The 18,762-nt window shown below is 45.7% G+C and overlaps 1 protein-coding gene across 1 annotated transcript in view; it reads right to left on the bottom strand.

Moving 5' to 3' along the window:
- Window positions 1–2,157: 2,157 nt before the first annotated feature.
- The window catches only part of LOC311108492 (androgen-induced gene 1 protein-like), a gene marked incomplete at its 5' end in the record, with an annotated part of 48,193 nt that continues 31,588 nt past the window's right edge, over window positions 2,158–18,762 (bottom strand). Inside the window, 3 exons of the mRNA XM_084151124.1 lie at window positions 2,158–2,969; window positions 4,078–4,241; window positions 7,995–8,110. Of these exons, the coding sequence (XP_084007250.1) occupies window positions 2,935–2,969; window positions 4,078–4,241; window positions 7,995–8,110 (315 nt within the window). The 3' untranslated portion in view covers window positions 2,158–2,934. The remainder of the gene's footprint in view (window positions 2,970–4,077; window positions 4,242–7,994; window positions 8,111–18,762) is intronic.

The following is an 18,762-nucleotide window of genomic DNA, read 5'->3' as shown; positions in this document are numbered from 1 at the left end:
TCACTAACAGGCTGTAGTGTAATGATTCTTATTAACTTAATATCTTCTATCCACTTCCCCCTGGCTTTGTGTGTTATGACTCATTCCTTTAAAAAGGTTTTAAATCTTTGATGCTTGCGGCTGTGGCGAGTTAGATGAGCTCTCACGCCCTTAGCTACATTCTAACTATACACCCCCCTGAAAGTCACTCCTGTAGAGCTCTGCTTCTACGGCCAAAGTACCACTCAGGATCCCTGCCTAAGACTGGCACAGTACACTTGCTCAGCTGCCTGCCCACCCACACACATCCGGCAGACACGCATACACCTTGCCAAAGGATCTGTACTCTGTATTTTCTGTGCTTGGAGGATGCAGGGGTTGAGCGCCATCACAGTGAGCACTTGGAGCCACAATGCATGGCTATATCTGGGCCTCCATCTTGTGCACGCTGAATTAGCTGCATTGTTTTCTACCTAGTGGGGCCTGGAGACAGAAAGGCTGCTTTTAAACTGCTTTTACCTCCACTGAAGTCAGTACATGTCGAGCGGTAATGTTATTTGGGCTCTGTCTCTGGCATTTCTGCCTGCAGGTTTGTAGTTGTCACACTTTCGATTGGCTTTGACTAAGCCTTGCATGTTGCTCAAGCTTTTCCTGCTTACCAAACACAGTTTTCGCCCTAATTACTATGCTAATGTATGCCAGCAAATTCCTTCAAAATGCATTCAATTTGTCACCTCCACATGGGGGACCGGCAGTGTTAATGAGAAGACTGAAGTGTCTTTCTCTCGTTATCAAGCTGACAGAGCGCCTGTGACTGTGCACACATTCCGCCATGACAAAAGTGTATACAAACAACTTACCCAGCAAAGATGTCATTCTCTATCAGGATGAAAAACCACAGTTGTCAAGAGCACCTATTTCCATTTCACTACAGAGGAATGTATTAGAAGAGTTTCATTTTTCCATCTAATTGAGCTGACAGCTGCTACAGGAGTTGGATCTGGTGGCACACCGTTAGAGGTTTTGTTTAATAAAAAAGTGAGGATAGCTGTCCCAGACCTGCTGTTTTCAACTCTAAATGATCGGCTATGAAAAGCCAACTGAGAGACCTGAGCCCTAGGACCATACGTCGGGACTACCGGCCGTGGTGACTCCTTGCTATCCCCAGTCCGCCTGGCCTTGCTGCTATTCCAGTTTAAACTGTTCTGCCTGCGGTTATGGAACCCCTACCTGTCCCAGACCTGCTGTTTTAAACTCTAATGATCGGCTATGAAAAGCCAACTGAGATTTATTCCTGATTATTATTTGACCATGCTTGTCACTTATGAACATTTTTGAACATCTTGGCATGGTTCTGTTATAATCTCCACCCGGCACAGCCAGAAGAGGACTGGCCACCCCTCATAGCCTGGTTCCTCTCTAGGTTTCTTCCTAGGTTTTGCCTTTCTAGGGAGTTTTTCCTAGCCACCGTGCTTCTACACCTGCATTACTAGCTGTTTGGGGTTTTAGGCTGGGTTTCTGTACAGCACTTCGAGATATTAGCTGATGTAAGAAGGGCTATATAAAATAAAATTGATTGATATAGTATGCTCTGGTATTTTGCTGTTTTGGCTCTCTGTTTAAACATTGGTGTCAATAGGATTGTAATACATTGCCAGTCTGTTCTAAAAATGATAAACAGCAGCTGAGATCATATCACTCTCAAAACAAACTTACAGCCACTGAAAGAATGTATCACATTTTTCATTATATACTGTGGTATACTTACATTATAGGCTAACATATTATTTCATGAGAGCTTTTGAGGTCTGTCTCCCAGAGTTACTAGAGCCTTGGAATAGTTGTGAATAAAAATACACATTATGGGGATATTTCTTCTGCATTGAGCTTCAAGTTATTTAGTGTGTCTTTATGGACTGGAATGTGTGTGTTTCTCGTTAAGAGTTTGTCCAGCACTGCACAAAGGAATTGTTATGTTTGGACAGAGTCTGCGTCTGAAAAAGCCAGGCAGAAATTGCCAGTGAAAATATAGGGCAAACATTAAATCATACGTGTGGTGATTTTTCTTTTTAATTGAATGGGTGGGCCGTCATTCCCATGGAATTTAGTGTTATGTGAGTCTGTGAAGAGAAGAGCTGTAGTGAGACGCTGGCTGACACACACATCCATGACATCTCTGACTCGCTCTAAATAACGTAACTTTTTATTGAAAGACCATACACTTCAAATGCGGTCATCCCTTTTTACAAAAGCATAAAAACAAGAAAGGGTATTTTCGAGCAGCGGAGCTCACAGTCTGGCTGTCCTAGAAAATAACATTATGTGGTATAGCTGTTAGACACTACACATCCAGGAAAAGTCTGTCATTCATGCCACTGTAGGAGATGCCCTCGCTGGAAAGCTCTCCAGTGAAAAGAAAAAAAAGATAATTTGAATACATGGCTTTTGCTAACTCTGCTGGCGTGCCTAAGCATCTTAAGATAAATATCATACCTGTAGCAGTAAGTTAATTCCATTAATACAATAGCAGTAAATTCATTCCATTAATACAGTATGCTCCGTGTTCAGATAATACTTGAGTCTTTGAGATGGATGAACAGGATGATTAAATACTAATATGTGGGTAAATGTAGTGTCATAGTAATACCTCCAGTCCATAGCAAGGTGGTGAATTCATATCCCACATTGTCATTGACAGAAAACAGGCGTCTCAGTTCTTAGCTTCAGTCTCAACAATTTCAAGAGGAGGACTCCTCTTTTACACAGATGTAAAAGACAAAAATGTTATTTTCAAAACAGAAATAAATCGGATCATATTCCCACATATTTTTCCATAATTTATTTACACAGTCGTTGTTATTCTGCTGTCCGGGTCGGGATTGGGCCTGTCTATGCGGCAGCCCAGTGAGGACTGGGTCTTGACTGGATGGCAATGTTCCCACTCTGTGTTGGCCTTCAGTCTGCTTTAGCCTTGTCTGTGTCTAGAACACCTGGAAGACAGAGAAATATCAATGCACGGTTTTCTCTTGTTCAATCATGCATAACTCAAATCAGTGGTGTTGAGGGGAATATGAAGTTGTATGAACAGTTGCAAATAGCACTTTATATCCACTCCTTCCAAAATGAAAAGCCAATTGAACATTCATAGCTGACCAATTGGCCTTTATATATCTATCATCAATGTCTCATTTGGGCATATTGAGGTTATGTTGGAGCGGTGAGATGGGAACATGAGCTCTGAGGGAAGGAGCTGTGGGAGAGAGAAATGAATTAAATCACAGCAGGACTAAACCAGGGAAGTGAAGTGGGAGAGGAAGAGGAAGAAAGAGGAGAGGATGGGCTAGAGGAAGAAGGGATTGGAAAGAAAAGAGAGGAGGGAGAAAGAGGAGAGAACATGGGTGAGGGGGAGAGGATTGGAGAGAGTCGAGAGAAAAGAGAGGAGAGAGGGAAAAGAAAGGAGAAGAGGAGACCGGTGGGGAGAAGAGACATTTGAATGGATAGAGTGTTGAGGGAATAGTGAGCAGATCGAAGGATGTAGAAGTTTGTGATAGGAATTGAAATGGTTGTGCTGATTTTTGGGTCAGTGTCAAACAGGTGGGAGGAGGAGGGATGGAGGGATTTGGTGTCTGCTAGCTGTAGTCTACTCTTCTTCTCTCCTCTCATTTCCCATCTGTTACTCAGCGCCGCAGGTAGCACTACTCCCACAGACCTCCCAGCCCGCACTATTAATGCAAATAGTAACAGGAATGTGTGTGTGTGTTAGCTCAAGTGTGTAGGTGTGTGAGTGTATGTGCAGTGTGTGTGTGAGTAAATGTGTTAGTTTGTGTACACATTATGCACTCGTTTGCACTTGTGTGTGTGGGTGAGTGCTGGTGTGAGTGCAAGAACTAATAGAGGTTCTGAAATCACAGGGATTCTGTGGAGGGATTTGTGCCAGTATAGGCCCTTAACATGCTATTCCGCTTCACACACACACACACACACACACACACACACACACACACACACACACACACACACACACACACACACACACACACACACACTCCCACTCCCACTCTCACACACAAGTGGCTGCCAGACGTGTTGAGGGCTTACATTTGGAGCAGTCCCAGATGTAGCTGTTGAGGATCTCTCCCAGGACATAGTAGATGTTAATCAGGACAGCGAGGCAGGAGAAGAAGGCCACCTTCGCCAGGGGACTGATCTGCTCCAACAGGGGGTAGACCCACACACCGGTCACATGGTGCACCCAGCACATCCTGACAGGAGAGAGAGGGAGGTAGGGGTGAGATAGAGGACTAAGATATAAGGAAAGAAAGAGAGTGCAGAGTTTATACTTTTATATTACAGCCACCTGTCTGTATCAATAGAGGCTCAAATATGGCCAAAGTGGAGATCCTTTGTTGCTGCCATACACCCACTGTCTGTGTCACTTTTGCTGTCTGCCTTCTACAGTATCCAGCCACATCCCTTTCATAAAGTCAGTCTGGTCCATTGAATGTCTGACAGACAACACACCCCCATGGTTGTCCTACTGTAGGAATCCAGATTAAACATTTTTAATAGTGAGATTATTATAAAAACGTACCTGCCCTAAACTAGGCTGAACCACTGAAATGGATGTAAGATCAGATCATACAGTACATTTAATGCTATACTTTTGAACATACAGTAGTACTGATACAGTACAGTGGTAGAGGACATTAGAAGGACCATCAGTGACAGTGGATTGAGGTAACATGCCCTCAGATGAGAGAGCCACTGCCAGGGGAGGTCTGAGAGAGATACACTGCCAGGGGAGGTCTCAGGGGGAGAGAGAGAGAGAGTGCCACTGCCAGGGGAGGTCTCAGGGGGAGAGAGAGACACTGCTAGGGAAGCTCAGGGGGAGAGAGAGAGAGAGAGTGACACTGCCAGGGGAGGTAAGAGAGAGAGATACACTGCTAGGATAGGTCTTAGGGAGATAGACACTGCTAGGAGAGGTCTCAGGGAGAGAGACACTGCTAGGAGAGGTCTCAGAGAGAGAGACACTGCAAGGATAGGTCTCAGGGAGAGAGACACTGCTAGGAGAGGTCTCAGGGAGAGTGACACTGCTAGGAGAGGTCTCAGGGAGAGAGACACTGCTAGGAGAGGTCTCAGGGAGATAGACACTGCTAGGAGAGGTCTCAGGGAGAGAGACACTGCTAGGAGAGGTCTCAGGGAGAGAGGCACTGCTAGGAGAGGTCTCAGGGAGAGAGAGAGAGCATACAGTACTGGACAAGGGCAAATTAGTGAAAGGCGACAGAGTCCAGTGCGTCAGCTGGCCCACTCACAGCCTCTCCTTAGCCCACTGATTCCAAAGCAATCACTCAAGGTGAGACTGGACTGGCCCTTACCCTGGCCCGAGGCTGCTGCACAATACAGCTGATCCCACTAATAAGAAGTGATTACACATACTTGAGTCCACAGACGGAAGCTGTTGGGCGTCAGTAAGACGGTGAATAATGTAATTGCTTCAATTAGCTGAATTCAATAATTGGGCAATTAGTTGAATGGCAGTTTTATGTCTTCAAGTTGCACATGTGGGGGCAAACAAGGTAGTTCATCTAACAGTTACATCAGTTGTTACATCCGTTGACCTCTACCCTAATTTATTATGTACTGTATAATTCATTCGTAACCACAGGGATTTTAGACTATGACTCTATGGATTCAGGGGAAATCCCTACATTCAATGTTAATTTTAGTAACCTAGCATTCCTCAGTTTACAATTTTTTGACAATCCAAATGATTGAGCCTACATATGTCTGTATGAGTGATGGTGTCTGACAGACTGTACACAGATCAGACATGTCTGCCACTGAAGCTTAACTCGTCCTACTTGACATCTTTCTCTTTCCCTCTCTCTGTCTATCCCCCTCTCTCTCTGTAACTCCCTGGCTGGGAATCCCTATGTAAGGCAGCCAGTGGAGGCTGCTGAGGGGAGGACGGCTCATAATAATGGCTGGAACGGAGCAAATGGAATGGCATCAAACACATGGAAACCATGTGTTGGATGTATTTGATACCATTCCCCTGATTCTGCTCCAGCCATTACCACGAGGCGATCTTCCCCAATTAAGGTGCCACCAGCCTCCTGTGCAGACATCCTACGGATTTACCCAACTCCAGCACTTTTCCTCTCCCGCCGAGGGAAAGGAGATAGATTCCCTGACCCTGTGAGACGTGTGGGGATATAATCCTCTTAATCCTAGCCAGGGATTAAAATGAAGAGAGGTGTTTGTTGCGTGAGGCTCCTACACTTCAGGTGGGTCTGACAAACCCCCTTCTCCTTGCTGTCGGCACTGGTTAGCTGCGGCTGCAGTAGAGGGTTCCTTCGGTTCCCAGCCTCTCCTCTCCTCTGTGAGCATTAAATCTGCCGTGCTCAGGACTAGGGTCTGGTTCTCTGGTATTGGTGTTGTCACAAGGCAGGCCTCTCTGCCAGACCAGAGACAGATCCCCCTCTCTCTCTTTCTTTCTCTCTTTCTCGACTGATAGAGGAGGGTTAGAGGTTGTTTTATCTGCAGCAGATTTGGAGAGACTGTGTGTTATCATGCAAGGAGAAGGCCATCCATCATGAGGGCGTGGAGGGACAGAGCCATGAGAAACGTGGGAATGGAGCTAGCTGCCAGACCTACGGGCCTGGAGAGGCAGTGGGGAGGGGCGGGGTGGCTGGACGTCCCTGTCTTCTCATCAGCCACACAGATCAGTCACATTCATCATCAGGACACACAGTACACAATATTTATACTGTGATGTTGCTGTGATGATTTCTCTGTTCTGTACAGTATGTTCTTATATGTGTCTTATGCCTGTTTTCAAGAGCATGTTTTAATGGCCCCAAGTGGAAATGGACAATAACATTTTAGGCCTTTTCACACTGCATTGTTCTGAGCCCCCGGCTATCTTAGCCCCAGGCTAGACAAGCCCTGGGCTAGTTTAGCCTGTGTTCACACAAGCATTTGTTAAACCTGGGCTAAGCTTTTACAGGTGTGCCTTAAAAGAGGCTATATTTGTTGCACCCTATTAGTGAGAATGCTGTACCCCACAGAATGCAGCACCATACCGTATTTTTTAATATTTGTCCTGTAAATCTACAGTAATTTACATTTACTTCATTTAGCAGACGCTCTTATCCAGAGCGACTTACAAATTGGTGCATTCACCTTATAGCCACGTTCTGGAACATTCAATATACTGGATAGTGTGCTGCCAGCAATTTACTGTAATTCAGTACCACCCCACAAAATACAGTATCATACTGTAATTTTGGAGCACCAAAAAACTTTTGCGGATGCATGGTATTGTTGTGGCTCATTAACACATTTTCAGGCGTGACTTGTAAGAGGCTATACTTGTTGCACCCCTTAAATTCATGCAACAATATTATTATCATGGATATATCCAATTAAATGTAAATAGAAAAGCTATGAAAACAGACAAATGGAGCGTTTGCTGCCCTTCCAGCTGTAGAGGTTTTAGCTTTAGTTGGCCAAGTGAGAAGCCTGCTGCACAGCAACCATTTTTGTTAGACATAGCAACCAAAGTTTTGCATGGATGAAAGTGTTTTGATTTTTGTCCTCAGGAGGAAGGATGAAATAGTATGAATTTCCTTAACAAAATAACATGCAGAACACATTACAGGCATCACAAGCATATGTAAATTAAGTGACATTGCAGCTTTTGTGATTGGACAGTAAGCATTCTAGGTGTTGTTCTTAACCCTGTTTCACACTGGCTATATTGGCACCGTGTTTGATCTGGGGCTAAATCCGAAAAGTCGGTACTAACCCTGCTCCGGATCAGGGCCAGCTAGCCCTGGGCTAAGGTTAGTGCTAGCCCACTTTAAAATGCGCAAGTGTGAACACTCGCTTAAATCTCCCTTAGCCCAGGGCTAAGGTGCAGTGTGAATGCGCCTTTTATGTTCTCTTATCAATTAGCAACACAGACCGAGGAAGAGTCCAGCCTGTCATTGTTGGAGGAAAAGGGCTCTTACCATAGAACGTATCCCACGGCAAAGCTGCACACAGCTATCAGTCCACAAGGCCTGCTGGGATACTGGTGGTGCGTGGTCCTCATCTCAATGATGATGAAAGGGAGGACGGTGGTGTGCTGGTGCAGAGAACACAGAGAGAACAGTCGTTAGCCACGCACAGATAGCTAGTTAGTATTAGCGACACGGTGCCTGTCGGTGCCAGGCTCAGTGACAACAATTGAGACATGATACATTAGTAACACACAGTATGGCTTTACAGCAGAGAGAGAGAGAGAGAGAGAGAGAGAGAGAGAGAGAGAGAGAGAGAGAGAGAGAGAGAGAGAGAGAGAGAGAGAGAGAGAGAGAGAGAGAGAGAGAGAGAGAGAGAGAGAGAGAGAGAGAGAGAGAGAGAGAGAGAGAGAGAGAGAGAGAGAGAGAGAGAGAGAGAGAGAGAGAGAGAGAGAGAGAGAGAGAGAGAGAGAGAGAGAGAGAGAGAGAGAGAGAGAGAGAGAGAGAGAGAGAGAGAGAGAGAGAGAGAGAGAGAGAGAGAGAGAGAGAGAGAGAGAGAGAGAGAGAGAGAGATGTTATGATGAGGTACTCAGACAGACAGCCTGTAGATAGGTTCATGTAAACAGTGGGAGTCTAGAAGCTCTGTCAGTCTGGGACATTGAGCGCAGGGTCATAAAAGAGTAATAACGTTTTTTTTAATAGAGCCGTGTGTGGGAGACATTAAACAGATGACGTGTGATGCTGCTGTGTAGAGACGAGTGCTCTACTCTCCAGAGTGAGTGTCTTATGATTAAAATCCCCACTGCTCTCCTCTTATGTTCTCTCTCTGACGGACCTCGCTGACATTTTACTGTTGTGACTTTCAATAATTCAGTAATCTGCTTGCTTTGGCTTGGGATGTGGCGCCTGTTTTTTTCCAATGTGCTCAAAGGATCAGATCTTTTTTAGAGTGTGCTGCTAAGGATGCTCCAGCGTGTAACAGATGTGTTTGCAGAAGGGTAGGCAGAGAGACAACATTAACTTTTAACACCCTTTAATATTTCGTGGTGTGTGTGTGCTGCTATTTTTTACCATGTTATTTCACCTAGCTGAAACAGCAGACTGCTGGGGCCCGTTAGAGCCCACACTGTCGCCCCTACCGCACACACACAATGAGTGATGCCAGCGGTGGAACGCGACAGCTCCCTGACGATCAACTCCCTCTCTTTAATCAATGTGCTCATGACTCACCTGCTGTTCTTATAGACCACCTGCGCTCTGTCAGGAATAGAACCATTACGTAACGTGTGTGTGTCTGGGTGTCTGTGCACGGCTGATTAGAAATGGACGAAGTGGGAAGTTTGAGAGTATATTGAAACAGGTAGAAGCCATGGTAACTGGCTATTTTGTACAGTGCAGTATACTTCAGTTAACCTTGTTTCTAGCTGTTTCTGCTTCAGCCAATTACTGTATCATTGTCATACCAAATAAGTTGGTATCAAGCAGAAACCGAATGAAAACCAGGCTGGCATTGACAAAGACACAGGTTGGGTGGCCGTGGAGGAAATGTTGCATGTGACTAATTGCTAATGGAAGCTAATGACAGTATCTTTAAAGGTGCCCTAGCCATTGGTGGGGGTGTAGAGGGTCACAGTTGAGAGACATCTCTCCTGTGCTAATTGAAATCGAAATCAGCTCCCTGAACATACACTTCCACTGAGTGGGCTAGAAGTGGCCTGGGTTCATAATACCATATTAATGTGTGGTTCATCCAAAAATTAAATAATATTTGGTCGTTTTCTGTTAATTCAAAAGTGTGAATGGAAGTGGCTACTAGGCCCATGTAACCATGTGGTGAGAATGCCATTAACTGTGCTTTGGTCAGTGGCATGTAGGCCTATAAGCTAGGACGTTAAAACAAAGCTTACAGTGCTCCAATGGTACATATCCCATTAAAATCTAAATGGAGGACACTGGCCTTTCCATGTATGCATTTCTTACACCAGTCACCAGATGGCAGCCTTCTTACATTCAGACCTACAGAAGAGTCTCCTCCCATTCCAGTCTAGCCTCAGTTGTAGCCTCAGTTGACCCAATGTTCTGTACGCTACATCATAACAATGACTATCAATGAGCCACGTTCCAATCTAATCTGTTATTAAATACCTGACATGTTGGCATTACACGGCTCTGCCCAGAAACGGTGGTTTACCCCCAACTCCTCATTAATGTGCCACTAACTGTTATTACAAACCCCTTACTGCCCTCTCACCACACTACAGCAGAACGGAACCTATTGTACCATGTCCTGGTCACACAAATGAAGCTCCCTAAACACTACTGAATTGCACTCACGACACACACACACACAAACACACAAACACACACACACACACACACACAAACATAAACACACACACACACACACACACACACACACACACACACACACACACACACACACACACACACACATACACACAACGGGTAGGGTGTAGATTGAGGCTAACCCAGTCACAGTGAGTATCCTCATGCCGTAATGATGTACAGTGTGTTCCTTAGGACCTCATTCAAAATGATGAGTAGCTCCTCACAGCTGGCCACTCTCTCTCTCATTCACACACACACACCACACAGACACACTCCCCTCCTACCAGGCTCTCATAATGGCATATCTATCTAACAACATATCAGAGCATCACCATCAGATGGTGGACACATGCTGTATTTGCCACATTTCAAAGTTAATCTACATTACCCTACCTTTCTAGACTACCTCCATTTTTTTAGTGAGACTGGGGACATCTGTATGCATTTTCGTAAACTAGACTGTGTAATTTGTTGTTGGTACGACAAGACGATTAAGAGAAACTGACTGTTGATCTTGGAGATGAACAATAGAATTTCATATTGTGTTAATGATAATCATGAAAGTGACACACCCTAAATCTTTCAACCAGCCACCTCAGGCAAGCAGTGTTTCAACTACCCACTGACTCTATGCTCATCCACAGATCTCTACCCACTAAGCCACACATCTACACTAACACTCTTCTCCCACACGCATACACACAGTCACACACACACATGCACCCACGCTCACACACTCACTACTGACGCCACACACATACACTCACACTCATCACCATGCAAACACCCACTCACAACATACGCTGCTGCTATAGTGATTATTATTACCATTGGTATTTATCCTGCTACTAGTCACTTTTATCCCTGTGTACATGTACATACCTACCTCAATCACTCCAGTACCCCTGTACATTGGAATCATAGTACTGGCACTGACCTGTATATAACTTGCATTCTCCTGTTTTTTATTGTATTTTCTTCTCTCGTATTTCTCATGTGTTTTTTTCCTTTATCATTACTTTGATTCTGCATTGTTGGGAAAGAGCTCGCAAGTAAGCGTTTCACTGTGCTGTTTAACACCTGCTGTATCCTGTACATGTGAAAATACAACTTTGAAACTTAAACTTAAATCTCTAACCGTTGACTGTTAGAAAGACACTAGAGGATTGATCGTGTGGTTGTGGGGGAGATAGACACATCCATAGATCTCTCCTGTGCTATAGCCTGAGAGGGAACCTTGACGCACGGCAGTTCCATGCAGCTGCTGGAAGTGCAAATGAGGTAAGAAGTCCCTCATCTCCTCGGAGACATTACATACTCTCTGTCAGGAGAGAGAGCTCTTCCACTGCTCTTCTCTGCTCTCCTGGATCTGTAAATGTTCCCAAGGAGAGCGTGCTGTGCTGTGCATGGTTTGTGTCAGAGTCAAAGTCACGCTCGCTTATCTATCTGTCTTTCCCTCTCACTTGCTTTTGATCTATCTCAATCTCCTTTTTCTCTAATATAAACGCGCAGGCACGGAGACATGGACACTTTTTCAAACATAGTTTTTCTAAACGCTGAGGCAAGAATAACCTCTAGATTTACAGTATGGGTTTACTTGAGCACTAATGGCCATCACCGAAGGGCCAAGCAGGATTAAGTGGAGTGGTCCAGGGAGGGTAGAGAGAGTTTAGTTAGCACTGCTGAGAAGAGTTCTCCCACAACAGACTCAGGCCAGTGAAGGAAGTGGGTTTTAACAGGCTCCAAGAACAACCCTCCCCGCCAATACTCACTCACACTTAATCTATTTTGACTTGCCATATGAAAACTCTGTCCATGATGAGCTTTGGTCTCATGCTTCCTGACAATGCTTATTAATTCATGCAATGGAGAGGTCTATGATTTCCATTGAACATGTTGCTTGGCAGATGCCCTAGTCCACAGTGAAGATACTCTGGAAGCTACTTAGGCTCTCAATTTCCCCACAGAGCAATTAGGGTGAAATTCATCACACAAGGCTTTCACAGCTGTAGCCTGGTTGGGATTTGAACCCAACACCCTGCGGTCAGGAGTGCGAGGCCTCAGCTACTGGTACTTCTATTGTCATTGTTGTCTGCTACTGCTATCCAAGTGCTGGGGACATATTTTGAGGACCTCCGAGTGTATGTTATGCAAAGTATCGTAATTACCATAGCCATCACTCACAATGGACAGCCAGAGAACAAATAAATAGACAATAAGAGAAAGCTTCATTTCTAAAGCCACAAAGACTCCTGCCTTTTCATTTCTGTCACGACTGATTCAGTTACATTAGACTATCCATACACAAGTGAACTGGTTCAGACAGGAAACGCCACATATTCGTTTAACCATTTATTTGAAAAAGATTACAATGCATGCAATGCATTAGTCTTGGTGTTGGGCTCTGCTCCTTCGGGGTAGCTCACTGTCAGAGCATGCATCATGTTAAGATAATAATAATTACAGGCAGTGAGCAAGGTACGCTGTACAAATCCCCCTGACCGAAACAAAAGCAGAGCGCAAACAGGGAGTCTGGGGTGGGTGGTGGGAAAGCAGAAAACAGACATTCATGGCAGGTAAAGCATGTTACAGCAATAACGTTCCACCAGCAACACCAGTGCATAGCTTGCGCGCAGCAGCCATCAGAGAATGTGTGTTCAGAACCTGATTGACTAAATAGACAGCCATGTTAAGGTAGAGTGATTAATCTAATTGGTACAATATCAGCTGAGGCACTTGATTTCTGTGCTTGTGGCAACAACTCTAAGTGACAAAGAGAACGTAAGTACAGTCGTGGTCAAAAGTTTTGAGAATGACACAAATACACATTTTCACAAAATCTGCTGCCTCAGTTTTGATGATGGCAATTTGCATATACTCCAGAATGTCATGAAGAGTGATCAGATGAATTGCAATTAATTGCAAAGTCCCCCTTTGCCATGAAAATGAACTTAATCCCCAAAAAACATTTCCACTGCATTTCAGCCCTGCCACAAAAGGACCAGCTGCCATCATGTCAGTGATTCTCTCGTTAACACAGGTGTGAGTGTTGACGAGGACAAGGCTGGAGATCACTCTGTCATGCTGATTGAGTTAGAATAACAGACGGAGGAAGCTTTAAAAGGAGGGTGGTGCTTGAAATCAGTGTTCTTCCTCTGTTAACCATGGTTACCTGCAAGGAAACACATGCCGTCATCATTGCTTTGCACAAAAAGGGCTTCACAGGCAAGGATATTGCTGCTAGTAAGATTGCACCTAAATCAACCATTTATCGGATCATCAAGAACTTCAAGGAGAGAGGTTCAATTGTTGTGAAGAAGGCCTCATGGCGCCCAAGAAAGTCCAGCAAGCGCAAGGACTGTCTCCTAAAGTTGATTCAGCTGCGTGATCGGGGCACCACCTGTGCAGAGCTTGCTCAGGAATGTCAGCAGGCAGGTGTGAGTGCATCTGCACACACAGTGAGGCGAAGACTTTTGGAGGATGGCCTGGTGTCAAGAAGGGCAGCAAAGAAGCCACTTCTCTCCAGGAAAAACATCAGGAACAGACTGATATTCTGCAAAAGGTACAGGGATTGGACTGCTGAGGACTGGGGTAAAGTAATTTTCTCTGATGAATCCCCTTTCCGATTGTTTGGGGCATCCGGAAAACACCTTGTCCGGAGAAGACAAGGTGAGCGCTACCATCAGTCCTGTGTCATGCCAACAGTAAAGCATCCTGAGACCATTCATGTGTGGGGTTGCTTCTCAGCCAAGGGAGTGGGCTCACTCACAATGTTGCCTAAGAACACAGCCATGAATAAAGAATGGTACCAACACACCCTCAGAGAGCAACTTCTCCCAACCATCCAACTGTTTGGTGATGACCAATGCCTTTTCCAGCATGATGGAGCACGTTGCCATAAGGCAAAAGTGATAACTAAGTGGCTCGGGGAACAAAACATCGACATTTTGGGTCCATGGCCAGGAAACTCCCCAGACCTTAATCCCATTGAAAACTTGTGGTCGATCCTCAAGAGGCGGGTGGACAAACAAAACCCCACAAATTCTGACAAACTCCAAGCATTGATTATGCAAGAGTGGGCTGCCATCAGTCAGGATGTGGCCCAGAAGTTAATTGACAGCATGCCAGGGCGGATTGCAGAGGTCTTGAAAAAGAAGGGTCAACACTGCAAATATTGACTCTTTGCATAAACTTAATGTAATTGTCAATAAAAGCCTTTGAGACTATGGAATGCTTGTAATTATACTTCAGTATACCATAGTAACATCTGACAAAAATATCTCATAACACTGAAGCAGCAAACTTTGTGAAGACCAATACTTGTGTCATTCTCAAAACTTTTGACCACGACTGTATGTACAAACACTGCAAACACTGGGGACACGGTGGCTTTTCTTACCCCCCTATGGTGAGTGAACCTTCAGTAGGTTAGCTGACACTGGGAGGTGAGAGTGACCCTCCCCTCCACGTCCTCTGTCACGTATAGATGGAGCATGAATTATTGACTGGGCTCTCAGTTCCCTTTCTAATCAGGGACAAGATGCCTGACATGCTTAAGTCACTTGTTTCACCCTGTGTACTTAGTGTCATGAGCTCTCCCCTTGTCCCCTTGTCCCCTTGTCGCCTTGTTCCCTCCCTCCCTGCCTGGCCAGGCCGTGTATGTGTTTGTGTGTGTTCTGCCATCAGGGCATTGTGGGATTGTGGACACCAGAGTTATTTTGCTGCAGTGGACGGGATGGGATGCCTGTTGGACTGGTGAAGGGCTCCCAGAGGGTATACTGTGACGGAAATAGCGCTCCCTCCCAAGGTCGGGTGTAGAGTTCACTCCCCCCTCCCCACGCTGTTCCCCCCACACTGCTCCCTCCAGCCGCCCTCCACCACCTGCCCACCCTCCGCCAACCCACGCAACACACTCTCAGCAGCTCCCAGTCAACAGAGGGCTCACATGACCCCATAGCCCCTCTTCCCCTGTCAGCAACACAATCTCTAGCAAATACCTTCAGGGGTATGCTCATTCCCATTATACCGCAAACACCAAGGCTGATAAGGAGAGCCTGTTCGGTTTGTGTCCCTGCTCCTCTCCTTTCAGCTCCTCTCAGTCCGGACGGGGTGGAAATCAATTGATATGGCCGGTCAGTGCATTTTTCAACCCCCGCCCCCAAGTCTGTATCCAGGATTTCAAATGACACCATGTTTTATTTTAGCCTTGTTTTGTGGCCCCCCACATTCATATAATATGATGGTCTCTGTGTCTCTCACTCTCTCTCTGACCACCAGATTGAGGAGCTCTCAGTGACCTGTGGTCTGGATGCCAGTACTGTCTGTGGAAAATCCCCTCTTACAAAATAAGCGCAATTCACTCAAGTGGTCCAGGGCTAAAACAGGATAGGCCATGTCAAACACAAATACTGGGGAGAAAAAAAGAGAGAGGAAGAGAGGAGCAGGCCTTACTGTGCTCCGAAAATGCCAAGAAGCAGATGAGAAATTACTGTTTATGTGAGAAAGCGAAGTGTCAAGACTTCACAATCGTATTATGCGTTGAGGAGCCAACGCTCGGCGTTGAATGCGCGGCTGCATCACACCTCACCTGCTGCCATCTCACCAACAGGGGTGTGAACGCATGCTCACAGATGTTTGGAAATGTACTGCTAAAGCAGAGAGACACACTAAAGGACTTTGTAATTCAACGTAATAACAAATTGTGTTTCTCTAACCGTCTTACTCACGCAATAAGCTTTACACCGGCTTTGGGAACAATGGGCAAAAAAAGCAAGCTGTGAAACGGCCACCATTCACAGACTTGAGATGAGTAAATATTTTCCCAGTTGTCAAGGATGAGCTAGTGAGCCAGCTATGCACCCGTTTTAATGACAGGGTTTGAACTGGGGAACTTAACCTAGTAACTTTTCCAGGCTCAACGTGGTCGGCGACTCAATCATGATATTGTACACCACTGCGCCTCAAACTGCCCTGAAATATTAGCGTCCAGAAAAATGGACCTGCAATTATTGACCTTTTTTAAGTAATCCCCCAGCAGTCTGCAAACCAGAAGGAAATAGCAGTGCAGAGCACACTTTAAACGGGAAAGGATTGTTTTTCTGGTGGAGAATCAATACCATTGAACACTCGTGTTCTCTCTCTCTCACTCTTTCTCTATCTTCACTCTCCACCTCTCTCTTTTTTTCTCTCTCTGTCTCTCTCTGTCTCTCTCTCTCTCTCTCTCGCTCTCTCTCTATCTCTTTCCTTCCCTCCCTGGGTTGTTGGAGAAGCTGGGTTGGTTCTCTCCGGCTAACTGAATCTGTCTCGCTCAGACACAGTGCACATCTGTTCTCCCACTTCACACACAGCTGGCCCAAGCAGCAAGGTAGAATCAGATTATTTTCAGCAAAATCTCCCCTCAAAATGTTCCCCCACAGTAAGCATTTGCACGGCAGACAGGGCTCTGAGAGCACTGCATTAAAGTGTTTAACAATGAGTTGCTTCTCTGTTTTCACTTAAATAAGGTCAGTCAGGAGCTAGTCGGTTTCAGCTGAGTCTGCAGATGTCCACAGCCCTCATCATCTTGTAATCGCTCACTTTCTTGCCCGAAGGTTTAAAAAACATCAAACACACTCAAATATCGATTATCCACTCTGACACTAGAGGAAGTGTCTCTGATGAGGGCCCTGCAGTCGGGGTGGCAGGGGGAGCAGCTCTGTGCCCCCTACGAGCCTCTTCAGCTCATCACCACTGTGTGTGTGTCCGTGACAGGACAGGCTGAGGCTCCATAGGCAGTGGCCAGGCCAGAGGTGATGAGAGCTGGGGTAGAGAGGCCCCACGGCTCACGGGCCTCCCGTGGAGGAGCTGTCAGCTGGACACCTGTCAACCATGAACACCTGTCACCTCCCTGCCTCTGCCCCCTAACATGCAGGCTGGGACAGTGCTGACACTCACAGGGCCTCTTCCAAAAATACCCAGCAGAGCCAAACACAGACCCCATGTTATGTTCTCTTGTACGATAGGGCTAAGAGTGGACCTCCCTCATTAGAATGGCCCCTCTGTGATCACATTAAGGAATTACTTTTATACTTTCATATCAGCTAATTAGCTCCATTTGAATAAATGGAGGTCCCATAATGATGTATATTATTTCTCAGAGTATCAGATGGATCTCTAATAGTGGCATCACACTTGTGTCTGATGGGCTATATTAAAAAGCTTCTTCATGCATCGAACAACAACATGCTCGTCTGTTTGACTGACTACCATCCAGACACATCAGCTGTGCGCATTTGCAGTTCACCTGCTATTTTAACAAGTCTGTTGGGATGCGCAACTCTTTCAGTGTAACTGTAGCAGACAGAGAACACTCTTAAAACCTCCTGACGCCCGGTGAAATTGGCCGCCTACTTGGTTTCGCGGCCAGGCTCATCTGCACTCCGAAACCCATTTCTGGAACCCTGAACCAAACACATTTCAGCAGATGTGAAAACGTTTGAGCGACGGCCAACGTCTCTTAAACCAAATAAGCAAGTCAAAGTTTACGGGGAGAGGCTTACTGCTGAGTAGCTAATGATGCCAGGTTATTTTTTTTCTGCACTCCTCTGCTACATTTCCCCATCCCCTCCCTCCTTTTTCCCCTCCACAATATGTTTGTGATATAAAGAACAGTTCATGGCAGCCCCACGAGGTCTCCGTGAAAAATGTTACACTATGTTTTATAGGCTCCTCTTGGTTTTATTGGCCTTCCCAGGAAGAGGATCTAAACAGGGAGACTTTCGAGAGAGGCATTGTTTTCCTTCAGCTTGAGAAGCTAGGCTTATCCTAATGTACATTTCAGGTGGGGTGGGTTTCTCTGTGGAGGGATAGGACGTTATTGGGGGTGGAGGGAGGAGATCTTATTTTTTTTATGACATGCACTTCTTGGCAGAATCTTGAAGGATATTGTCCGAGGCATGACAAACAGTACACAGAGGCTTCTGTTATGATGACTTACAACAGAGCAGAGTTTAAGATGTCCTGTGTTATACAAATTAAACAAGCAACAATCTCTCCCTCCTTATGCACTGAAAAATGACTGCATTTGACTTCGCCTCAACATCTAATTCGGTAAAGCATCATCAGCGTGAAGAAATGAAAGCTATCCTGTGACGCTAGAGCAGCAGCACAGCCGTTTGGTTCTCCCACTGGGGATTGGGTTTCTGTGTAATGTCTCCCATTAGGAAGGAGAATGATTGCACTGTATGGGAGCAGAACACTGGGTTCTGCTGGCATTCTTGATGTGATTATCATGTTATGACAGGCCGTCGTGGATGAATACTCCTGGCACCACTGTTAGGGCTGTTCTGCTGGCTCCCTGCCTGGCAGGGCTGCTCAGCGCTACCGTGGGCACGCTGGGTAGTGATGATGTGCTTAACTCTTCATGCCAGCTGAGGCCATGACCTTTGACCTA

The sequence above is a fragment of the Coregonus lavaretus genome, assembly GCF_964263955.1.
Source record: "Coregonus lavaretus genome assembly, chromosome: 33".
In the NCBI taxonomy this organism is placed as follows: Eukaryota; Metazoa; Chordata; class Actinopteri; order Salmoniformes; family Salmonidae; genus Coregonus; species Coregonus lavaretus.
This window is presented reverse-complemented; position numbering and strand designations above follow the sequence as displayed.